This window comes from Platichthys flesus, chromosome 23 (genome assembly GCF_949316205.1).
Source record: "Platichthys flesus chromosome 23, fPlaFle2.1, whole genome shotgun sequence".
NCBI classification, from domain to species: Eukaryota; Metazoa; Chordata; class Actinopteri; order Pleuronectiformes; family Pleuronectidae; genus Platichthys; species Platichthys flesus.
The window spans coordinates 10,628,112-10,649,254 of NC_084967.1; the positions used below are offsets into that span (position 1 = coordinate 10,628,112).

General features: G+C 42.3%; 2 protein-coding genes and 2 non-coding genes across 5 annotated transcripts in view; all 4 read right to left on the minus strand.

Annotated features, from left to right (window-relative positions):
• The window catches only part of wnt5b (wingless-type MMTV integration site family, member 5b), a 78,941-nt gene extending 77,803 nt beyond the window's left edge, over positions 1 to 1,138 (minus strand). The window contains exon 1 of the mRNA XM_062382648.1: positions 450 to 1,138. The gene's annotated coding sequence lies outside the window, so the exon portion shown is untranslated. The remainder of the gene's footprint in view (positions 1 to 449) is intronic.
• Positions 1,139 to 1,465: 327 nt separating this feature from the next.
• Positions 1,466 to 1,576, minus strand: trnal-caa (transfer RNA leucine (anticodon CAA)). The gene is made up of 2 exons: positions 1,539 to 1,576; positions 1,466 to 1,511 (listed from the first exon to the last, which is right to left on the minus strand). It is a non-coding gene; the product is annotated as a tRNA-Leu (tRNA).
• A 2,127-nt stretch (positions 1,577 to 3,703) lies between these two features.
• Positions 3,704 to 3,813, minus strand: trnal-caa (transfer RNA leucine (anticodon CAA)). The gene is made up of 2 exons: positions 3,776 to 3,813; positions 3,704 to 3,749 (listed from the first exon to the last, which is right to left on the minus strand). It is a non-coding gene; the product is annotated as a tRNA-Leu (tRNA).
• A 3,494-nt stretch (positions 3,814 to 7,307) lies between these two features.
• The window catches only part of LOC133948670 (ELKS/Rab6-interacting/CAST family member 1-like), a 109,003-nt gene continuing 95,167 nt past the window's right edge, over positions 7,308 to 21,143 (minus strand). For both annotated transcript variants that reach the window (XM_062382583.1, XM_062382582.1), the window contains one exon: positions 7,308 to 9,490. In XM_062382583.1, the coding sequence (XP_062238567.1) occupies positions 9,353 to 9,490 (138 nt within the window). In that variant the 3' untranslated portion in view covers positions 7,308 to 9,352. The remainder of the gene's footprint in view (positions 9,491 to 21,143) is intronic.

Consider the following 21,143-nt stretch of genomic DNA (forward strand, 5'->3'; position numbering starts at 1 on the left):
TGCAACATTTCGACCGAAATAGTCCTGGTCTCCACCGCAGGGCGAGAGGGACACACACACACACACACACACGCACACACACACACACACACGCACACACACACTCCCAAATTCAAAGCCAAAAGTCATGAAACGAGTCCATTCTGACAGCAGAGACATTGTGGAGACCAAAAAAAAAGAAGCACAACGAGCTCCAATGGAACAAAGTCCGAAACCAAGTTCAGAAAGTTTCATCCAAACTCTCATCACACAGCAAACACTTCACATACACAAGATTTCACTGAAATAAAATACTAATACACATAAACACATAGTAATTCATATACTATGTAACATTTCTGCAGCATTGTATAGACATGTGGAAAGTGTGGGTGCAGTGTGTGTAACGTGTAATGATCTTCTCTGAGAACTTTAAGGTCAATAAAACATTATAAAATACGTTTTCTTACCTGATCTGCTGTGCGTAAATCCAGTTGCTCCTCAGCTCTCCAAGGACAAGTCCTCCTCCCACCATCCACAGCTCTCAAGTCCGAAAAGTGTGACTCCCTGCCCGGCTGGGAAACTGCACACAGGTCGGTGTTTTCATTGAAAGGAGGAGGGGGGAACCCTTCAGACAGACCCCACAGCAGCAGCAGCAGCAGAAGCAGCCTGGAGCACAGCGCACACACAACTTCTTCCAAGTGTCCACTTTCTTCAAACACGACTTCTACTGCGCAACTCGCAACACACACTCAGAAAAAGTCCATGAGTAGATGTGTGAACGCAGCCTCCGGTGGACCGTGGACCTGTGCGCGTCCACGAGAGTCCCCAACACTGTGGCGCACACACGAAGAAGTGAAGCCACACGATGAGTGTCGGTGCACACGCTCCGCGCCTCCTAGGTGTGCACGGCTCTGTGCGCCCCTGCGTCCTCACTCAGCAACAGGTGTCAGGAAGAAAAGTGAGATTTCTCCACATCACAAGTTTCCAAACTGTCCAGCTGATTACGCACGGAGGAGGAACAAGAAGAGGAGGAAGGAGGGGGGGGGCTGACGCAGTCCACAGATCTTCAGAAGTTTTACGCGTCAAAAAAAGAAACAAGAGCGAGGAGTTTGGCGAAGAAGAGAGAGAGTCAGGACAGGAGTGAGACAAAGGAGAAGAGAAGTTGTGTCTCTGTCTGGGGGACTGTCCTGCAGTGTGATGTGGAAAAGTGTCCGCCGGCCCACCGGTGCAGAGGGAGGAGAGAGGGAGGGAAGGAGGGAGGAGGGAGGAGAAAGTTATTGCACGCAGACACAGGAGGAAAGAAAGGTGTGTTCTTCAACTACCCTGAAACAGCGGAGAAAAAAGCACGTGTCCGGAGTGGGATTTGAACCCAAGCTCATTGTTCAGTTCCCAGCTGTTGTTTTTTACGTGATTTTATTCAGTTTAGAGTCTAAATTAAACTTGAGTTGAAGGAAAAGAGACTTCGCAGAGAGTTTAAAATATCTGTCAGAAGTGGGGTTCGAACCCACGCCTCCATTCGGAGACCAGAAATCCCTTTGACTAGGAAGGAGTCATTCCTTGAGTCTGGCGCCTTAGACCGCTCGGCCATCCTGACATAGAGATTTTTGTAAGAGGAGCATATATATATAGCTTTATTTTGTAATAACTTTATATTTGTTTTTGGTCACATTAAATACATTTGCATTGGAAGAAGATACACTCATGAAAATGTCGCCCACACAAGAAGATATTGATTGACGTCCTGTTGTTACTGACAGAGTCTGATGATCACAGAGTTAGACTGAGTTGGTCGTTTGGATCACGTGTTTTCAGGGTGTTACTCAGTCCTGTCTTTTATGGTATGGAGGATCATACATGACTTAAGAATAAATAACTAAATAAATAAATGTATAAATAAATACAGAATTAAATAAACAAATAAATAAATGAAAAAGGAAATTAATTAGTTAATACAGAAATAAATAAATAAATACGTTAATAACAACAGAAATGTCTCAGCGCTGCAAACAGCTATAGCTGACTGGTGTCCAGTACATATATATATATAAAGTATAGATGTCTCGGCCAACGGAGTTGAACGTCCGCACATGGCGGCCATCTTGCCACAGGCAGCTCGCCCACCCATGACATTGTGTTGTAGAGGTACGTACTTTTTAAATAACCATAACTTGCTAAATTCTCAACCGATTTTTAAACGGTTCGGTTTGTTACAAACGTCAGAGATGTAGTTATGACACTGCATACTTATGAATAATTATGTTATTTTCTACAACGTATCACTACCAACACCATGTTATGGGTGGGCGAGCTGCCTGTGGCAAGATGGCTGCCATGTGAGGACGTTCGACTCCGTTGACCGGAAACGCAGATGAGACACCTAGCCTTTATATATAAATATCTATGGTCCAGTATACTGGACACCAGTCAGCATTGAGAGGCAGAAGTAGTAGGGCTGGATCATTACACTCCTGTTACCAATCCTGCTCGAGACTGAGGTTAGGCCCGCCTTTTTCTCATTAGCATAAGGACACTGAAATCGTAAAATAAATAGCTTAGGGAATAAATAAATGTGCAAATATATTTAAGACATTTATTTAGACATTTCTGTTGTTATTAAGGTATTTATTTATTTCTGTATTAATTCATTAATTACCTTTTTTTATTTATGTTTTTATTTATATGTTTATTTATTTACTTATTTATACTTAAGCCATTATGGAGGACCATACATATGGAGGACCATACATGACTTAAGTAAAAATAAATAAATAAATAAATGTATAAATAAATACAGAATTAAATAAATAAATAAAAAAGGAAAAAAATTAATTAATACAGAAATAAATAAATAAATACGTTGATACCAAAAGAAATGTCAAAAGAAATGTCTTAAAAATATTTGCACATTTATTTATTCCCTGATACATTTCCTTTGCATTTGCAGTGTTCTTATGCTAATGAGAAAGGCGGGCCTAACCTCAGTCTCGAGCAGGATTGGTCAACTGAGCTACACACACACAGCCCCTGCTCCACCACACACTCCCTCAGAGACACGGGCAGTGACTGAGACTTGATCTCTTCACCGTGAAACAGCCAGTTAGTGACTTTGTAGAACAGTGGAAACAGTGAAAACACAGAGCTTCTCTGGTCACATCTGCTCAGAGATCAGCGGCTTCATGATCAGAGCAGAAGCTGCAGGTGGTTTGTACCGAGCTGGAGTTTCTGTTTCCTCCTTCTCCTCTCGGCTCGCTCATTGTGCTCAGTACAACACGAGACGTGACGCTCACAGTCAGGACTACTGACAGCTAAATCATCCCAATAAAAAATAACCTTAACTAACCCTCTGAACTTGAACTAGTTAATTTTAAGTGTGAACTGGCTCAACGCTGCAAACAGCTACTGGACACCAGCATTGAGAGGCAGAAGTAGTAGGGCTGGATCATTACACTCTTGTGACCAATCCTGCATGAGACTGCGGTTAGGCCCGCCTTTCTCATTAGCATAAGGACACTGCAAATGAAAAGGAAATGTATCAGGGAATAAATAAATGTGCAAATATATTTAAGACATTTATTTTGACATTTCTCTTGGTATTAACATATTTATTTATTTATTTCTGTATTTATTTATTTATTTCCTTTTTTATTTATTCATTTATTTATTTATTTCTGTATTTATTTATTTTTACTTAAGTCATGTATGGTCCTCCATATAAAACATCTGTCAGAAGTGGGATTTGAACCCACGCCTCCATTCGGAGACCAGAAGTCCCTTGACCAGGAAGGAGTCAGTTCTTGAGTCTGGCGCCTTAGACCGCTCGGCCATCCTGACAGAGACATTGCTTGTAGATGAGCTTTACATTTAATTACAAAGAATAACTTAATTTCCTTTTTGCAACATCAAATACATTTGCATGGAAGATGTTACACACATGAAAGTCTCGCCTACAGAAGAAGTCGTTCTTTGTTGCTGACAGTCTGATTATCACAGTTAGACTGACTTGGTTGTTTGGATCAGGTGTTTTTAGGATTCTACTAAATCCTGCCTTCAATCTGTTAAAGTATTGTCAGAAGTGGGATTTGAACCCCACCTCCATTCAGAGACCAGAAGTCCCTTTGACCAGGAAGGAATCAGTCCTTGAGTCTGGCGCCTTAGACCGCTCGGCCATCCTGACAACTGACTGCTGTGATTCACCAGAGTCTTATTCTAAGCGTGAGAGAGACTTTCTCTAGACAGAGGAGGAGGAGAGGAGGAGGAGGAGAGGAAAACGGTGTGGGTGCATGTTTGGACAGTCGGTGGCTAACAGCTTATTTTAGAGGCTCTGCTCCTCTCACCTCGTTTTTATTTCCTCTCAGAACCTTTTCCTACCGCCCCCCCCCCCCCTCCTTCATCCAGTCATTCATTGACTCTACACACCATTTATTAGAAGAAATAAAGACATATCTGTATTCAGAGAGTAAAGGAACCAGACACAAGCTGATGCCGTCCAACCACAACTGACACCATGAATCATTTACCCTGAAAACATGTAATATACCAGGAGTGTGTGTCCTGAATGGAGCTGCAGTTGGTTTTGCTCCCTGCCCTCCTCTCTCTCTGTTTTCTCTTTCTCTCCATCACCCTCTCCGTCTTCTTCTTTATCGCCCGCGCTTGACGTGATGTGTGATGATTGAAACCACATCGTCCCAAAGCCAAACCCGAGCCCTGCTCCCCGCTTCCTCTGCAGCCGCTCACTTCTCTACTTCCTCCGCTCGTGGCTCCTCCACAGTCATGGAGAGAAGACATGGGCTGTCTGTACACACAAGACATGGGCTGTCTGTACACACACACACACACACAAATACAGGACACGCAGGACACACTCAGGACACACACGTGTTCATAAGAACATGTTATCTCAAGGACATCTGTGCTTTTTGACTTGTGAAGCAGTATCAGTGGATCTTATCGACTTGTTGTGCAAAGACAGGTGAGTCAAAGTGTGAGAGACAAGTCCAAACAGGGAGAAACATAAAAATCATTTTGTTATATTACTTTTATTTACTTTCTCTGTTGTTTAACTTCTGTAAAGTGTATTTGAGTATTGAAATTACTCTATAAATAATATGTATTAGTATTACTAGTATAGTTATAGTAGTATAGTCCCTGTCCCATACTGTCTTATAATGATTTCCATCCTGTTGATCCTGTAAGAACTGTTGGGGGCTCAATCCCAGCTGTCATTGGACGAGAGATGGCTACAACCTGACAGCTCATTCATAATGCATTTTACAGTATAGCATAGCATATAGTATAGTAAAGTATAGCTATGTATAGTATAGTATGGTAAAATACAGATTATTCCCAATAATTGCAACGTCAGACTGTTAGTGTATAAAACATGAACACAACCATATGGAATATAAAGCACAGATACTTCTCCGACACTTTTTTGAGTCTATAAATTTAACCAGGTGTATTCATCTTGTTCTGGAACTTTCTGTTCTGGAGTTTCTGTGTCAAAGCAGAGATGAGAGGAGGAACAGTTCAGAGTTGCAGATTGAATCTTGCAGGTTGAAGAGTTGATTAGGTGACAAACCGCAAGCAAGCAGGTGGACCCCCCCACCCACACACAGACACACACACAGAGGGAAGGCTGACACGTGAAAGAAGGAGCAAGAAGGAAAGATGGAAGACGGATTCTGACAGAAATGATGGCTGCTGCTCGGTGGGTCCCGTCTACCCCATCTCTCACTCCATCACTCTCTCACTTTTGCCATCACATAAATCAGGGAGTCATACATGCGTTCCTCCTCCTCCTCTGTCCTTCCCCTCGGTCTCCCTCCGCAGGCTTTTATTAGGACAGTCGATGGAGAAAGCAGAACCGATTGCCCACGCGCTCCCAGGTGCTCGTACACGTGCAAAGCGTTGCCACATGTGACGGCAGACGCCGGCGTTTACAGACTGTCAGCCGAGTGTTTGATGTGCGTTATTGTGTGAAAAACAGAACGACCCCGGCGACCTGATGATGTTTTCATCCCTGCGCGGAAATTCTTCACAGAGGACGAGGTCAAAGACGTGGTGAAGGTTAAGGCTTGAGGTCAGACGAGCTGAGTGGGTCTGTTAAACCTGATTTTCTAGTTGGACGAGTCCGACTCGTAACACTGAGCTGCCGCCATATTCAAAGAATAAAGAGAGTGTGTCTGTGTGTGTGTTTCTTTCTACAGTTTCTATGTAATTAACCTGCTGCCTTTTACCTTCACACACAAACATTCATCTTGTTTCCATCTTAAAAAGTTTCCTCTGGTCTTCTGTGGTGCATCTGAAACCAGTTAAATTCACTCATCTGGTTTCAAGTATGAAGCGTCCACTGCAGAAACATGACTTTCCAAAATACTCTGACCTATTTTCTAAGAAACGGTCAAGTGTGTTAGAGAAGAATCTAGACAACAAGAACACACACAAGCACAGGGAGTGGCTGGTGCATAATGTTAAGCAGCTCTTTATTGTCGGAAATGATGCAAATTGAAAGTCAATGTACGTTTCTGGAGTGTGTGTGTGTGTGTGTGTGTGTGTGTGTGTTACCGCTTTTCGACCCGGGTGAACCTGGTGCAAGTGCTGTTTCAGAGTTCAGCTTGTCAACCTTATAAGAACCAGTTTGCTTTTCCACGTGCAAAAGTATGCTCTTTTTTTATTTATTTAAATGGTGGTCACAGTATTTTGGTCCCTGCCCCAGTGATTCTTTCCTCTAGACCAGCAAATTCTTGATGCCACAGTGGAACCAGTTTTTTTGACCGTAGAAACTCAAAGAGCAGGTTGGAGATTAGACACTGGCTTCCAACCAGCATCATGGTGAGTGTTTTCTGAAAGGACACTGGTGGAGATAGAGAAACCAGGGGTCTGGAATAATGTCGTTATTGTGGGCGGACTGGAAAATGAACCACTGGTGACAAGATAAGAGGCTGAGTCGAGTTTTCATGTGAAGGAAGAAGATAGAGAGAGCGAAGGAGGTAAAATGAAAAAGGGAGGAAGGAGAGAGGACAAGTGGAAAGATGCAGGATCGGTCCACTGAGTTCACACACACTCACCAGTGTGTGCAGGCGTTTGTGAGGGAACACAAACTGAACAGCTTCCCAGAAAATTTGAGGAATGAAAATAACATTTCTGTTGCACAAAGTATGTTTACATTTGTCTTTATCCCTTCTTAATTCCCTTCTTGTGAGGTATTAATACCTTCACCTCTTCTGGCCTCTGTAAATCCCTCAAAAGAAAAATATATGAGAGAGACAATTCACCCTTTGGACAAAAAGAAGCAAAGGAGACAAAAACAATCCTTCCACAAAAAGAAAAGATAAATTCATATTTTATTTCCATTCTTTCATTTTCGATCCACGACAGAGTCACGGTGAGTTCCAGTCATCACCAGCCCCAAAGACAAAACATCATCAGTATAAAACAGGCAAAACTAAACACTGGATTTACGACAACACGCACATATCTGACTGAGTTTCATTTCAAAATAAAACAACCTTCGTGTGTCAAATGTTACACCACACCAGACTCCAGAGTCGTCCTCCGTAAAAACAATTTTTGAAATGAAACTCCTGATGTTGCTTTTGACTTGTTAAGACACTGCTGAGGTGCGGAGAAAAGTTCTTCAGTCTAATCAGATTTGAGGATGTTGTGTAAATCCCTGTCTTTGGGTTCCGTGTCCACCGGGTTAGTTTTTAAATTTTTTTAAGAGAGCTCAAGTTGCATGTGGCCAACGTCAGTCATGTGTTCAGCACTCAGCACAGAATGAGACTACAGCTGTGTCCAAATTCAGGGACCACCTCATTCAGAGGACATAAAGGAGCCACACGCATAGCTAGCTGTCTTCCATTTGTCTTTTTGGGGTGTCTTCCTCCTCAGAGGGATGCGGCCCCTGAATCGGAAAAACAGCTCAAACTAAAAACACCCCCAGTCAGAGGAGCTTCTCCATGAATTCGAATCAATTAGATCCTCCTGTGCTCTGTGCTGCAAGTGTGTAAATCCATGCTCGGGCTGTCAGCGCTGTGGGAAACATGCATTCGAGTGTCATTACCTCAGTAACACAACAAGAACAAGAGAGGGAGCGTGAGGAGAAACGTTCCTGGTGGACACGGAGCCGTGAGTCGGTGCAACGTACAGCAACAGACCTGTGCTCTCTTCCAAATCACACACACACAAAGAAAGGCAAAATATATCTTGACACATTATGTAACATACCGACCAAGAGATGACAATATTTTCAATTTCAACAAGATTAGTGTTTTATATATTCATATATTACCAAAAGCAAAAAAATATATAACATTTATTTCATGTTCCCCTTCCCTCCCGAGAAAGAAAAACCGACGGTGTATTGATGAGGGGGAATGAGCGAGTCCAGACGTCTGCTCGTGTTAAGGGATTGTCACAGGAGGGTGAGTGAGGGATCATCTGAGCTCAGCACGAACGCACAACCCAACAGAACGTGTTGCTTTCTCAGGTTAGAGAGAAACACAAACCATCCCCACGGGCGTGTTTTCATAAAGGGACTATTGCGAGAGTTATTGTGGTTTTATGCTTTTCGTTTGTTGTGTGAGACAATAGATGGAAGTGTTGTGTTGTGTTCCCCTGATGAATTCTGTGTAGCTGTTAATTAAAACTTCTCTCTTTACAATTTACACACCGGCCGGGGAAAGAAAAAAATACACTGCGAGCCGGGACCTTTCATCAGATACCTGACGGAAGAGAAAAAAAAATACAAGAAAAGGAACTAAAGGTGAAAACGATAGCAGCAAATGATGTAAAGAAACAAAGGCAGCTGAAATAGACACACTCTTATCTGAATAAAGGACAGTGTGACAATAGAGTGTAAGTCTGGCATCAGAAAACAACCTGGCAAACTCAACTCACTCTCAAATACAGTTAGATTTTTTTTTTTTTATCCTTCCTCCTCAATAAAATACAAGTCACAGTCACTAGTTACAACTGCTGATCACCTGGAAGGACACAAGATGGCCGCTGTGACGTGTCAAAAACTATTTTCCAATTAATTAGCATGCCAACAAAGCACTGAAGGGTGGAAAGGTGAACAGTATTTTCCCTTAGCTGCCCCCCCCCCCCCATATAAAATATACAATGTGGACTGAAGACGCAGTGGATGAATATTTTATATCTGGATTTCTTTTTCTTTTTTTGTGGATCCACTTTCTCATCTGTGAAAACGAGATGAGTGAAGAGAAAGTTTTCATCTTCATGTCCAACACTGAGTATCTACAATCAGGGGATATTATTGGGGCTGGCTGACTGTGTGTGTGTGCGTGTGTGTGTGTGTGTGTGTGTGCGTGCTTGTGTGTGTCCTTATGTGTGTGTCCGTGTGTGTGTGTCAGCAGCTGTCCTCCAGGGCGTTGACGACTTGTTCCAAGATGTCGGGGCATCGGTCGGCGATCTGCTGCAGGACCTGATTGGCGTACTCTTGGAGCTCCGCCCCCTCCCTCTCGCACAGCTCTAACTCCGCCTCCAACTGAGAGAAACATGGAGAGTAAAAGACAAAGGAGATCTTAGACATGTTGTAAATCAACATCATGTGATGCAGACATTTAGATTTATACTTCACAATTCACTGTACATTATAATCTGTGGTGGATTCCATTGTTTCCTCCCAGTTGCCAGCCTTGTGCTAAGCTAAGCTAACTCTTGGCTCCTGCTTCCTATTTAACTGAGATAAAAGAGTTGTTTCAGTTAATAAATAAAGATGTTGGATAAGTTAATGAAGTGGCTAAAGGTTATTAAAAAAAATCCTAGTAGCTTTCGTATTAATTAGAAAAGCGTGAAGCATTTCTTTAAAGTTGAGTAAGAGAAGCAAACATCATGAACAAGACGAGAGAAAGATAAAAGATTTTAATCCAACATAAGTCAAACACAAAAACAAACTCCTTACAGCTGCATGGATGATGGAGGAGCATGTTTAAGGTGAGACACACACACACGCAAACACAAATGCACACACACACACTACCATAATCTGAAGACACCACGGTGTAGCTCTTTCGGACCGTATAGAAGGGAACATTTCAACGTGCAAATGTTGTTTTCTTTGGCTGCTGCTGGGCTGAGACGTCAAACTCAAACTGACTTAATGACCAATACATCTGTATCAATACGAGCGCGGCTCGAACAGTTGTGTTAACACAAGCCCACATTTGTGATACTGGTTAAGTTTGAGCCTCTCAAACTGGTATTTTACATCACAGTGGTTTTATTCAAGCGTAACAGTGCAGCAACTAATCTCAGTGGTAATAATCAATGAAACTACACAAAAATATTGTGTATCATGTTGTTTTAATTGAACAATTTGTAAATGTTTATTTGATCAATGTTTACCATAATCTTTTATACGTCGTATTGAAAATGTTCAAAAAACATTTGTAATAGAAAGCCTGCGCTAAACCTACATGTGGTGTTGATGAAATATAGAAGTTTATCATTCTTATTTATTTACTTATTCTATTCTGTCCCTCAACTTTACGCAAGTAGTAAATCCCTTGAGTTCCCCTTGAATATTTCATATTCCCTGATAACAAATAACTAATTTTGAATGATAAACAGGTGAAGAGGAAGAGGAAGAGGAAGAGGAGAGCAGTGGAGATTCTGGCTGAGAAGACTGACGAGAAAATACAGATGATGGGGAAAACAAGGGAATAAATGGAAAAGAAAGAGATTGAGAAATTGAGTGAATGAACGAGATGGTGAAGCACAGAAAGAAGGGAAAGCAATGAGGCTCAACCACTCCTCCCTTCCCTGTGTGTACGTGTGTGTTTGTGTGCGACACGTGATACAAGTACCAATATTCACTTTGTTGTGTGCTACCTAACTTGAATAAACCATTTTCGGAGAGTTAAGAAGCATTTTTTTTTTTGCATTTGTCTTCTGGAGATGAAAATGACATCAAAGCGATATTATCGGGGCTTCGAGGAATCACCATCATTTTCCATGTGGACGTGGCAAAGGAGAGATTAAGAGCAGAGTGATGAGTTCTGAGCGTAGTCCAGCTTTTATCAGCGTCATCTCTCTACACCTTGATCTTTATCATTTCCAATGTTCCTCCCATCTACACTGGCCAGACCAACATCCACCCAGCGCTGTGTGTATGTGCGTGTGATGCTTATCCACACGTTTCCTGCGTGTCAGTTTATGTGTGTTTGAAGGTAATTCATCTCAATGGCAGCACATTTTAGATGCAATCCCGCAGAAAAACACGGCAGTAAAGATAAGATGGTAACACGGCCGAGGAGATAAATGGGTAGTGTGTGTGTTCCCGCTGTCATCTGCTCTCTGCCTTTGACACAACCTTGACCCGACCCACAGGAAGACACTCGAAAAAAATCAAGATCAAAGGCCTGAAACTGGACTTTAAAGTTTCTAACCCCTGAAAACGAACTGGTACCTTCCAGTTGGCAAAGAAGGCGATGTGCGGAGAGGCCCCCCCCCCCGAAGAATGGAACGACACCACGGTTAGAAACCCCCTGATGAAGTCTGAATCTTTGAAGGAGGTTAATTGAAGACTAGAACATCTAAATGTGTGTGTATGGTGTGTCTGGACTGGTGTTGGGGCTTTAAACTTGCACAATGCTTATAATTTAGCTAATAAGAGAATTACTTGAAGATTGACAGTATGTGGTTTGGTATTATGTGTTTCTATAAGGGGGGTTGGGGGGTGGGGGCTGGTATGGTTCGATGAGGGGCCTCTCAAGTCCCGGGAAAACGCTCCAGTACATTAAAAGCTGATTTTCCTCTAAAATAACATATGACTTTGTAAATCTGGCTCATTTTGAAAAAGCAAAGGTTACAGAGAACAGGCCAAGCCCCCCCCTCGAGAACCACTGATCTAAACCCCTCACAGTGCAGTCAACGCCTGGATCCCGAATTCAACCCTGAAAAGTCTTCCTCAGATAGACAGATAACATATTACATCCTCGATTCCTTCCAATTAACCATGAAAGGAACATGTTGTCATAACTGATACGAATCAAGAGCAAAAACTGGGAAAACAAGAGCCAGTTTTTCCGCCGAAAAGAAATCATAATTGATTCCTCCGCAAAAAAAAAAAACATCCCCTCGATGCTTTGCAATAAACTTCATCTCTTGCTACATTCAAGCTGCTGCTCATTTATGGCCTGAAGAGATTAAATATAAACAAGATTGCACTGTACAGTCCCAGTTATGAGGTATAGCTCTAGATGTGGTTACAGGCTCCCATGGATCACGTCCCATGTGATCACAGTGTGTGGCCACAGAGAAATGTAGATGAAATAATGGAAGAGGGCAGAGAGCGGGTGTTGCCAGATTCATGACTCCTTCAAGTGTGTGTGTGGGTGCGTGTGCATGTGTGTGATACAGTGGTTTAGGTGTTTGACATGACAGGTGTGTGTGAGTGCACAGCGTTAGGCTTAAGTGTATGTTGCAAGCTCAAGTTCTAATTTAGTGAGTGATAGAGGATTGTGGGTAGCAGGGAGATAGATAGAGGGAAGCAGCAAGACATGTGTGTGTGTGTGTGTGCGAGGGAGAGAGAGAGAGAGAGAGAGAAAGAGAGAGAGAGCGACAGAGAAAAAAGAGAGGGGTTGTTGAAGATGATTTTTACTGCAGCCATTAAAGCTCCATTATCATGATGGATCATTATCTACCTTATCGGGGGCCTGGAGGAACACACACACACACACACAGACACACACACAGCACAAAAGTCCTGCACAAACATGTACAGTACATGCACACGCTTGAGAACGAGGGTAAGATTTGTGTGTGTGTGTGTGCGATGACCCCTTGACATACATTACAGGGCTTGAACCTCTTTGCGGAGGAATGCTAATGTTTTCTAAAGAAATCATAACTCAGCAGAGTGAGAGAGAGAGAGACAGAGATTAACAGAGAAAAGAGGAGAAGCAGAGAAAGAGGGAGAACACGTATATATACAATCTAAGTGAAGAGCATTAGCCCGTCCACCAACAGGTCAATTGCCTGCTGCAGATGCACATATCACAACACGCAGCTTCTCACTTACAGACGATTCTGAGGGCAGAGGTGAGTGTTTATCAGGAAAATGTCTCCGGCCACTTCATGCCGGTGCATTTTTTAACAGTTAACTTCATCCGGCTCAGACCGGTTTCGAGGGAAATCGTGTTCTGTGAATCCAGAGGACCAGACGTAGGTCCCCTTAGATCAGGGTAGTTCGCTGTGAGGCCCACATGAAGCAAGTTTTGAACAAATAATGGAGTTGGTCCAACAGCTTGGTTAATATTTTTGTTTCTGTCCTACTCGGAAACTAGAAACCAATATTGATTACTGATATCACATATTAAAACCTGGCCTGCTATTAATGAAACAAGGCATTTCAAGGGCCAAAAACAACTACATCACCTTGGAGAGTAAATGTACCAGTGGGCTTTAATGGTGGACATGAATTATATGAATGGGAAAGGAGCCATTTTTACCTCAATGACATGATTCATGAAGTTTAGTGAAAAATTAGGTCATGGACCAAGTAAGAACGTTTTAGTTTTTGGGGATAATTACTGGAACCATGTGAGAATTTATCCATTTTACCTGGACTCTGAGGAATAGAAGCAAAATCGTCATCACCATCACAAGGCCATTTTCCACCATTATGAAATGTTTAAACAGGGTATATTAGAGGATGAGGTTATACAAGCAGGTAAATATGCGTCGGAATGAAAACAGAAATGGAGCCGATAAGGTTGACTGTAAAATTCCCTCAAACGACATAAACACAAGGGAAAGAGAAGGTGGAGGTCAAGACACAGTACAGGTCTGGAGAGCAAATATATTTGTTTGCATTTAGCCGAGTTTGTTTTTATATATAAAGAACTCAGCAGGTCGTGTCCGGGTCAGACGTGTTCACAACAGGAAAATCTCCATGTCTGTAGAGGTTTTAAAAAGACAGCCTGGAGCGGTGCTGTAGAAACACCATCATGAGTAAGAGCAAAGGGATAAAGTATAATAGGCCCTTTTAGACCATTATAATCCCTGTCTCTTTGCTGGTCTCTATTTAAACTATTAGGTTCCAACAGGCTTACACTGTATGGAGCCTGCTTTATAAGCCCAAAAGTGCCTGAACCGTGTGTGTGTGTGTGTGTGTGTGTGCTCAGTCATAGTCCAGTGCAGCTCAGCTAATGACGCAGGCTAACGAGCTGCAGTGGGAATAGGGCTCCAGGACTTGTACCTGAAACTGCTCCTGGAGGACTAAATATAGTGCACTCTCAAAATACAAGAGCAGTGTGTTTTGTGAGAAATTCAAGATCACTTGTCAGATTTATTCTAACTGGTTTATTTAATCAGCCAAATGGACTATGGGAAAATTCTCATATTTACAGACTCGGCCCCTGGGAGCAGTTATAGGAGGTGGGCGGAGGATTAAACACTCTCATATCTGGGAGCTCTCTATCGGTCCGTGCCTTGCTCATGAGCACTGGAAGATGTTGTATGTGTGCAATTCCCCACTCAGCATTTTATTATAGTCCTGGAATTTTAATCTGACAGTTCATGTCTGCACCATTCACTTCAGCACCTAATAACGCAGGTTACGCTACAGGGAGAAGTGGGCCTGTGAATTTTAGTGCGGTAACTATAGTAGAAAAGCTTCAAAGAGACCAGGACTTATAAAGAACATAAAAAAGACTTTAACCTTAAATTGGCCCTGCAGGAACAACTACACAACACTGGACTTTAACAGCACTAATGGCCGCAGACATAAACCACGAACACACGCTGCAGCATCGACTGTGGAACCTCTCAGGAGGCAAAACCCAGAAGGTGGATGCAAGTTAGTTTAAACTAATTCACAGTTGTTATAAGACAATATTTGCCTGAGTGAAGAAGGTTCTGTTTACATCAATGTTTTGTTGTGGGCCGTTTAAGCAAAAACCAGCGAACGGATTTACACAAAACTTAGTGGAAAGATAGGATATAGGCTAAAAAAGGTGGATCCAGGAAGGTTTTATGTCCTTTAACAGTGCAAGATGTGAGGGTGTTTTTTGTCATTTTTAAAAAATTTACCAGAGATTATTGACTGGATCTTGATGAAAGGAAAAGACATACGATCCAATGCTGAGGGGTTAAGGTTAGGGTTCAAGACAATTTATCTCACTAAGGGTGAGATAGGTTTACAGAGTTCAAAGGAAATTTACTTCACGTTGACCAAAGTTTCTATATGATTTATAAGATTTGTGCGCCTATCCCATAAATCCCTAAAAAGCTTGGAAAAACTGCAAACTTCCATCGACCAGTGTTAGCCCCAGTCTCAAATATAACAATGAAAGATATCCTCATAGAAAAGAAGTTACCATTATTTACCACAACTGGCACTTTGCTGTATGTGAAATCATCTAATAAATCTTTTGTTATATAACAGAGTTTAATGGCATTTCTAGGACTTACACAGTCTCCAAATAACGTTTCTATTAAAACTAGTTAGGTGTTTGTAAAAGTCAGAATGATTTTATGTCTGTCCTGAAATAAATTCTTCCACCATGACCATGTGGCAGTGAAAGGAACTTGAACTTGCTGAAGGGAACTGACCAAAGAGTTCACTGAGCTACAGACGGAGGAGAGAGAAGTGAGAGTTGTCTGTGCTTCTCCCCGTGTGGCTACTTAAGTGTTTGCTCTTCACCTGTCACCATCACCAGCTTGTCTTCCCATCACACACAAGAGATGAAGGATAGACAATGGACAGGAGAAAGGGGACAAAAAGGAAAGAGAGAGGGGGAAACAAATTGATGAAAAACTGGCAATGAGAGAAAAATTTAAAGGAACAAAAGAGAAAAGTAGGAGAGGAAGAAGAGGACAGGACAGAAATGAAGAAGAGGGGGAGGAGCAAGTGATAACCAGAAACAGTGGGAAAGACTGAGGGACAAAGAAAAAAAAAGACAAATGCATGAAAAAAAAGAGGCCGACTGGTAAAGCCATTAAGCCAGGATTCAATAAATCTGCATAAAACCCGGCAGTTAGACTGTAATGACCAGTAAAGGCAAAAGTGTGTGTGTGTGTGTGTGTGTGTGTGTGTGTGTGTGTGTGTTTGTGTGTGTGTGTGGTTGTGAAATGGGTTCTGAGGGTCGTACTAGTGTGCGGCTGCGTCTGACTGTCTCTCCTTTTGTCTGCGTTTCTGAGTGTGTGTTCATTGTGTGTCTGTGTGTGTGTGTAATGGCCGTTGAGGACCTCTGTGTCGTATTTGGAGAGAAAACAATCATCCTTGGAGCAGGAAACAGAGCTGCCTAATGAAAGCCTAGAGAGACCCCAGACCACAGTGCAGCACAAATGGATGTGTCTGAATCTCTGCTTGACAGAAACCCCCCAAAAACCCCTCCACTCCTACATCTCCTCCTGCCTCTTTCTTCCCTCCACTCCTCACCTTAATGCAATTTCCTGTACACGGACGCACAATCAACTTTTTGAGGCAAAAGTCAAAGTCAAAACTTGTCAAGGCTTGAGTCGACACCGAGGCTACACATACACTTATAAGATCGTAGGTAAGTTTCTCCATCCTGCAAGCCTTTTACATGCTAACGCACCTAAAAAATGGATTTCACATTACCATTCATGTACACTGTGCAAGGAAGCGGATTGTCCACATAATGGTGAAAGGTAAGAGCGCGGATTTGCAGATGGCGGTGTCATTGTTTTTTCTCCTGTTCAGACTACAACACAGCCGAGCAGTTTTCAAACCAAAATTCTGGAGTAGCGTGGATGCCAGTTGTAAACTTAGATAAAGTGTGTCACATCTACAAACGTGTGGATGTAACCCAAGTTTTGTCGATGTAGAGGTCATAAAGTATTCATGCTGCGTGGCTGCTTGACTCTGTCTGCTTTATTGTTATTGTTAGAGGATGGTATCAGGTCAAAGCCGGAGATGTGAATGTTTTTTGCTTTTAAGTCTCAAAGCGGTAGGTCCAAGTCATGCTGACATTTTTATGGGTTAAGCCTTAGTATCAAATCTCAAGTCTACACCTCCGGGTAAATACAAACATGGCAAAAACAACCCAGATGAGTTATTATCACCGGAAAACTACTACAAATAGAAAAGTCAACGACAACTTTCCCATTCAATCTTTGACTTGCGCTACTTTCTGGTCCCTGTTACATGGTATTTTCACAGCTTATGTTTGCATGTTCAATGTGAACTCTTCTCTGAGGCAAAAGGGTTTTTCTAAGAAAAACATACAATAACATCACAGACAGACAGATAAGCACAAAGCCAGACGCACCGTGACTCCATGCAGGGTTTTTATCATAAGGAAACTTTCTGTCACACACGCCTGAATATCAAAATAACAATAATTACTGTCTTTGCTCTATCAGCACTACTGTAATAAATGTAGCTCCAGTCCTCATTATCAGCTGTGATGGATTCATTCCAGCTCCGCCTCATCCTGTTTTCGTATCTCCTGTCAGTCAAAATTCACCCAATCAGTGACCTGGAGATCAGGACGGGTCCTCGCACACAGACGAGCAGAGATCCTGTGCCGTCTGCCAGTCTGTGAACAGGGCATCGCTTTGCCACAGGTCATCAGGCTGCAGAGCTGGAAAAACAATGATTGTGTCCACTTGAAACCTTAACTTTATGGATAGAACTCTATAATGTTTTATTTATTTTGTAGATAACACTATGAAAAAGATTTGGTTAAATTTGCCAATGTTAATATGCAGAATTAACCAATTGTGACCACGTATAAGAACAACTATTTAAATTATAAATCTATCTACATAGCAGCTTTATATTCTTGTCTGGTCTTAAGCTTTCTGAAATGTACCTTCTTCATAATAGAGATGATAACTAACAAACATTGAGTTTTATGGTGTTTGAAGCCATCGAGCCAGCATCAGAATATCTGCGCTGTTTTCCTGTTTTGGAAATTTGTTATTACATAATTTGACTCACTCCAGGCCCTGGAAAGCTGATGTGTAACTTTAATAATGTTTGTAAAGTCAGCCAAAGCAAAAAGTACATATTCCTCCTGTCCCCCCTCTGAGAAACCCTTTATTAGGAGATTACTCTGGAACAACAGTGACATTTGAAGTCTGTAATCGTGCGGTATTTCCCTTCATTACAGTGACATGTCGAGTTGTAAATGTGTGTACTCAGCTTTCACTGAGGTTTCTGCAGTTTGAGTTGGCTCACACACACTCAGGGTCGCTCGCCGGGAGCCGTTTTGCTTTTAGCCGATAGAGCCGTGGCCCCACAATTCATTCTGGATTCATGAGAGCGGCGGTAGAAAGTCAGACTCAACCAATAACACTTCATACATTTTTATACAGCACCAAACACACGGAAATACCCATTTGCATTTAGACTAAAATGGACTACAAACACAGACATCCTTTACACACATTTACATAGACAAATAAATACACACACACACACTGCCAATTCATTTACTTTCACACTTCAGGCCAGAGAAAGAGAGAAAGAGAGACTTCCTGTCTGTGTGTGAGTGTGTGAGAGATTACGATGCCAGTTCTCTTCAGTGCTCATTAGAGACGTCACTGAGCCATAAAGGTTATTATTATGACTATGGCACCGAAAGCAGCTCGTTTCAGTGAAACCTCACTATTGGAATCAGCGTAACTTTGGTGGTTCAGCCGAGGTTAAAGAGAAACGTGGAAACAAACACAGAGGAATCACATCTTCTGCAAATCCATTTTCAAAAAACTGGCCCAACCGCTCGGTGCTGGACTCCAGGCTGCTGGAGCCATTAAGCTGAGACCTGACATCCAGAGGCTGACTAGTCCTAGAACCTTCAGATCTCCAGTGTGAGAGAGAACTCAGCCATACAAATGTCAATCAAGCTGAAAGCTGATGGGATGTTTCAGTCTGAATCGACCTATGCTGCCATCCCTAACGCCAGGACACTAAAAACACCAGCTCAGCTACAGTAAAGCTCTGCTGTTGTTGTGTTTGCGATTGCTACAAATCAACGAGACTTGTCCTCCTTATTAGAGATGCTCCGATGCCGAATCCAGCATCACAAATGCCTCTGATAATCGGCGAGTACGAGACATGAAAGACTGAGAGCTCAAAATGTGTCAGAGGCTGCATCCAAAGCCACATCATCACAATTAAATGGTACAAACATCAACACAAGTTAATGAGGACTATAACAGTATGTTCCATTGTTGTGTCATCCAATAAAAAGTTGATAATCTAATTCACATGATGGATTAAAACACTTCAACATGCATCTCCTTTCAAATCTGCCGACTAATGAGGTGCTGTGGTTGTTGTGCTGAGATAAAACAGTGTTTTTGGACCGAGTTACATCTGGTGCTGGGAAAACAACAGTTTTTTTTTTACAACACAAGTGCTCAGAGATGCTCTGAACTGGCTGTTTTGAAGTATAGTGAGAATTAAGTTAGTTTGGTACTTGAGGAGGTTTACATGCTCTAATTTCCTTTCACTGTCCATTGCTGCAGCTCCTCTTTTCTTGAAAACACTTGGTTTTAGCTCATGTCTTTTTAAGGCTTCCTCTCCCGATAAAGGCCAATCTACTCTGATTGGTCTGCTGAACCCACTCGGTTTTAATTGGTCAACTCCTTACACATGTAGGAAGTCAACTAGATGTGCATTATGCAAAATATCCATACAAAAAGTTTTTTTTAGGTCTGGTCATTTGTAGACATTTTAATGAAGGATTGTTACATATATTAAATCTATAATTAGTAAACGTGTTTCACTTCAGAATCCTACATCATAAGGGTTTAACCTTATCAGTAGAAAAAGCAGGCGTTTCGCTCTGTAAGGTCTGAATGTGCAGCTGAGCCTCCCTGAGGTTTCCTGCTCCCAGTGTGACCACTTATCTGTAATGGGAGGTGCACAGCTGATAAACCCTAGAGACCAACTTGTTGGTTACTGGTTACTTTTTATTCGCTCCAGTGAAACAACATCAACGTTAGATCAGACAGTGTTCAAATGCTGGTGACACATCACAGAACCACATTATCAGGAACACAAGGCTCCGGTGGTCATTCATGATCGCTCTGAAGAAAAACCCAATATGTGGGTGAGGGATAAGAACATTTCCGTTTGTGTGTGTGTGTTTTTGTGTCTGTCCATGTGTGTGTTTAACATGCTATTTTAGTATGATCCTAATGGCTTTACAGAGTGCCAGGCATTTTAACAGAGCCAGGGAGAGCCTTGTAAAACACACACACACACACACATGCTCACCACAAGACAGAGAAAACAAGCTGGCACATTGGAACATGGTGGTAAGGGAGGGAATCTGTGCGCGAGTGTGTGTGTGTGTGTGTGTGTGTGTGTATGCATTTAAGAGGGTCAGCCAGGATGATGGTGACACATGATGAAGGAAAACGGGAAACATGGGCTTGAATGAAAGACTGGCAGTGTGCGTCTGTGATTGTGTGTAGGCATGGTCGGGGTCTGCAGCAGACGCATGGCGCCAAGTGGCACTGCCTTGAGTATGGGTGGATTTTCAGGGAGGGAGCGAAGGAGAGGCAGAGCATTTCAAACTGGGAGGTTGTTAAAGGAAAAATCTCACCCCCCCAAAAAAACAAACCGAGTAAAAAGCTAAGTCTCACAAGCTCTGACACCTACACTGACATAGAGCAAGTCAGAGTGAAGAGTAATGGATGGAGGAAAAGTGAAAGATGACCCGTCTCCTTGAGGGAAGAGAAAAAACAAAGGCCTAAAGAAGTACAAGTAGAGTGATGGCAGAAGTGATGAAGAGAGAAAAGAATGCAAAGAATAATACGTTTCATCCAAAAGCTAAAGTCCTCAGTGTAAACAAAGGGTTGTAGTTGCTCTGCATGTGTTGTGATGAACTGTTTTCCTGGAGAAACTGACTAATCCAGGAGTTTTCTTTCACTGTTTCAGCAGAATTCCCAAACAATTAATTCAATCTATGGCATGCCAACGACAATGAACATTGCTCTCAAGCACAACAGAGAAACAGGTACACACACTAAAGAGTGAAGCTTCTTGCGTGAGAGAGAGCGAGAGAGAGAGAGAGAGAACTGTATCAAATGCGCACAATTCCAGCTGAAACTATAAGGTCTGCATGGATGGTAACAACTTGCACGCCCTCTACCACGCACTAGCCGAGCAAAACACCCAGTAAGAGATCTAAAATGTTATTATGAGAAGTGAT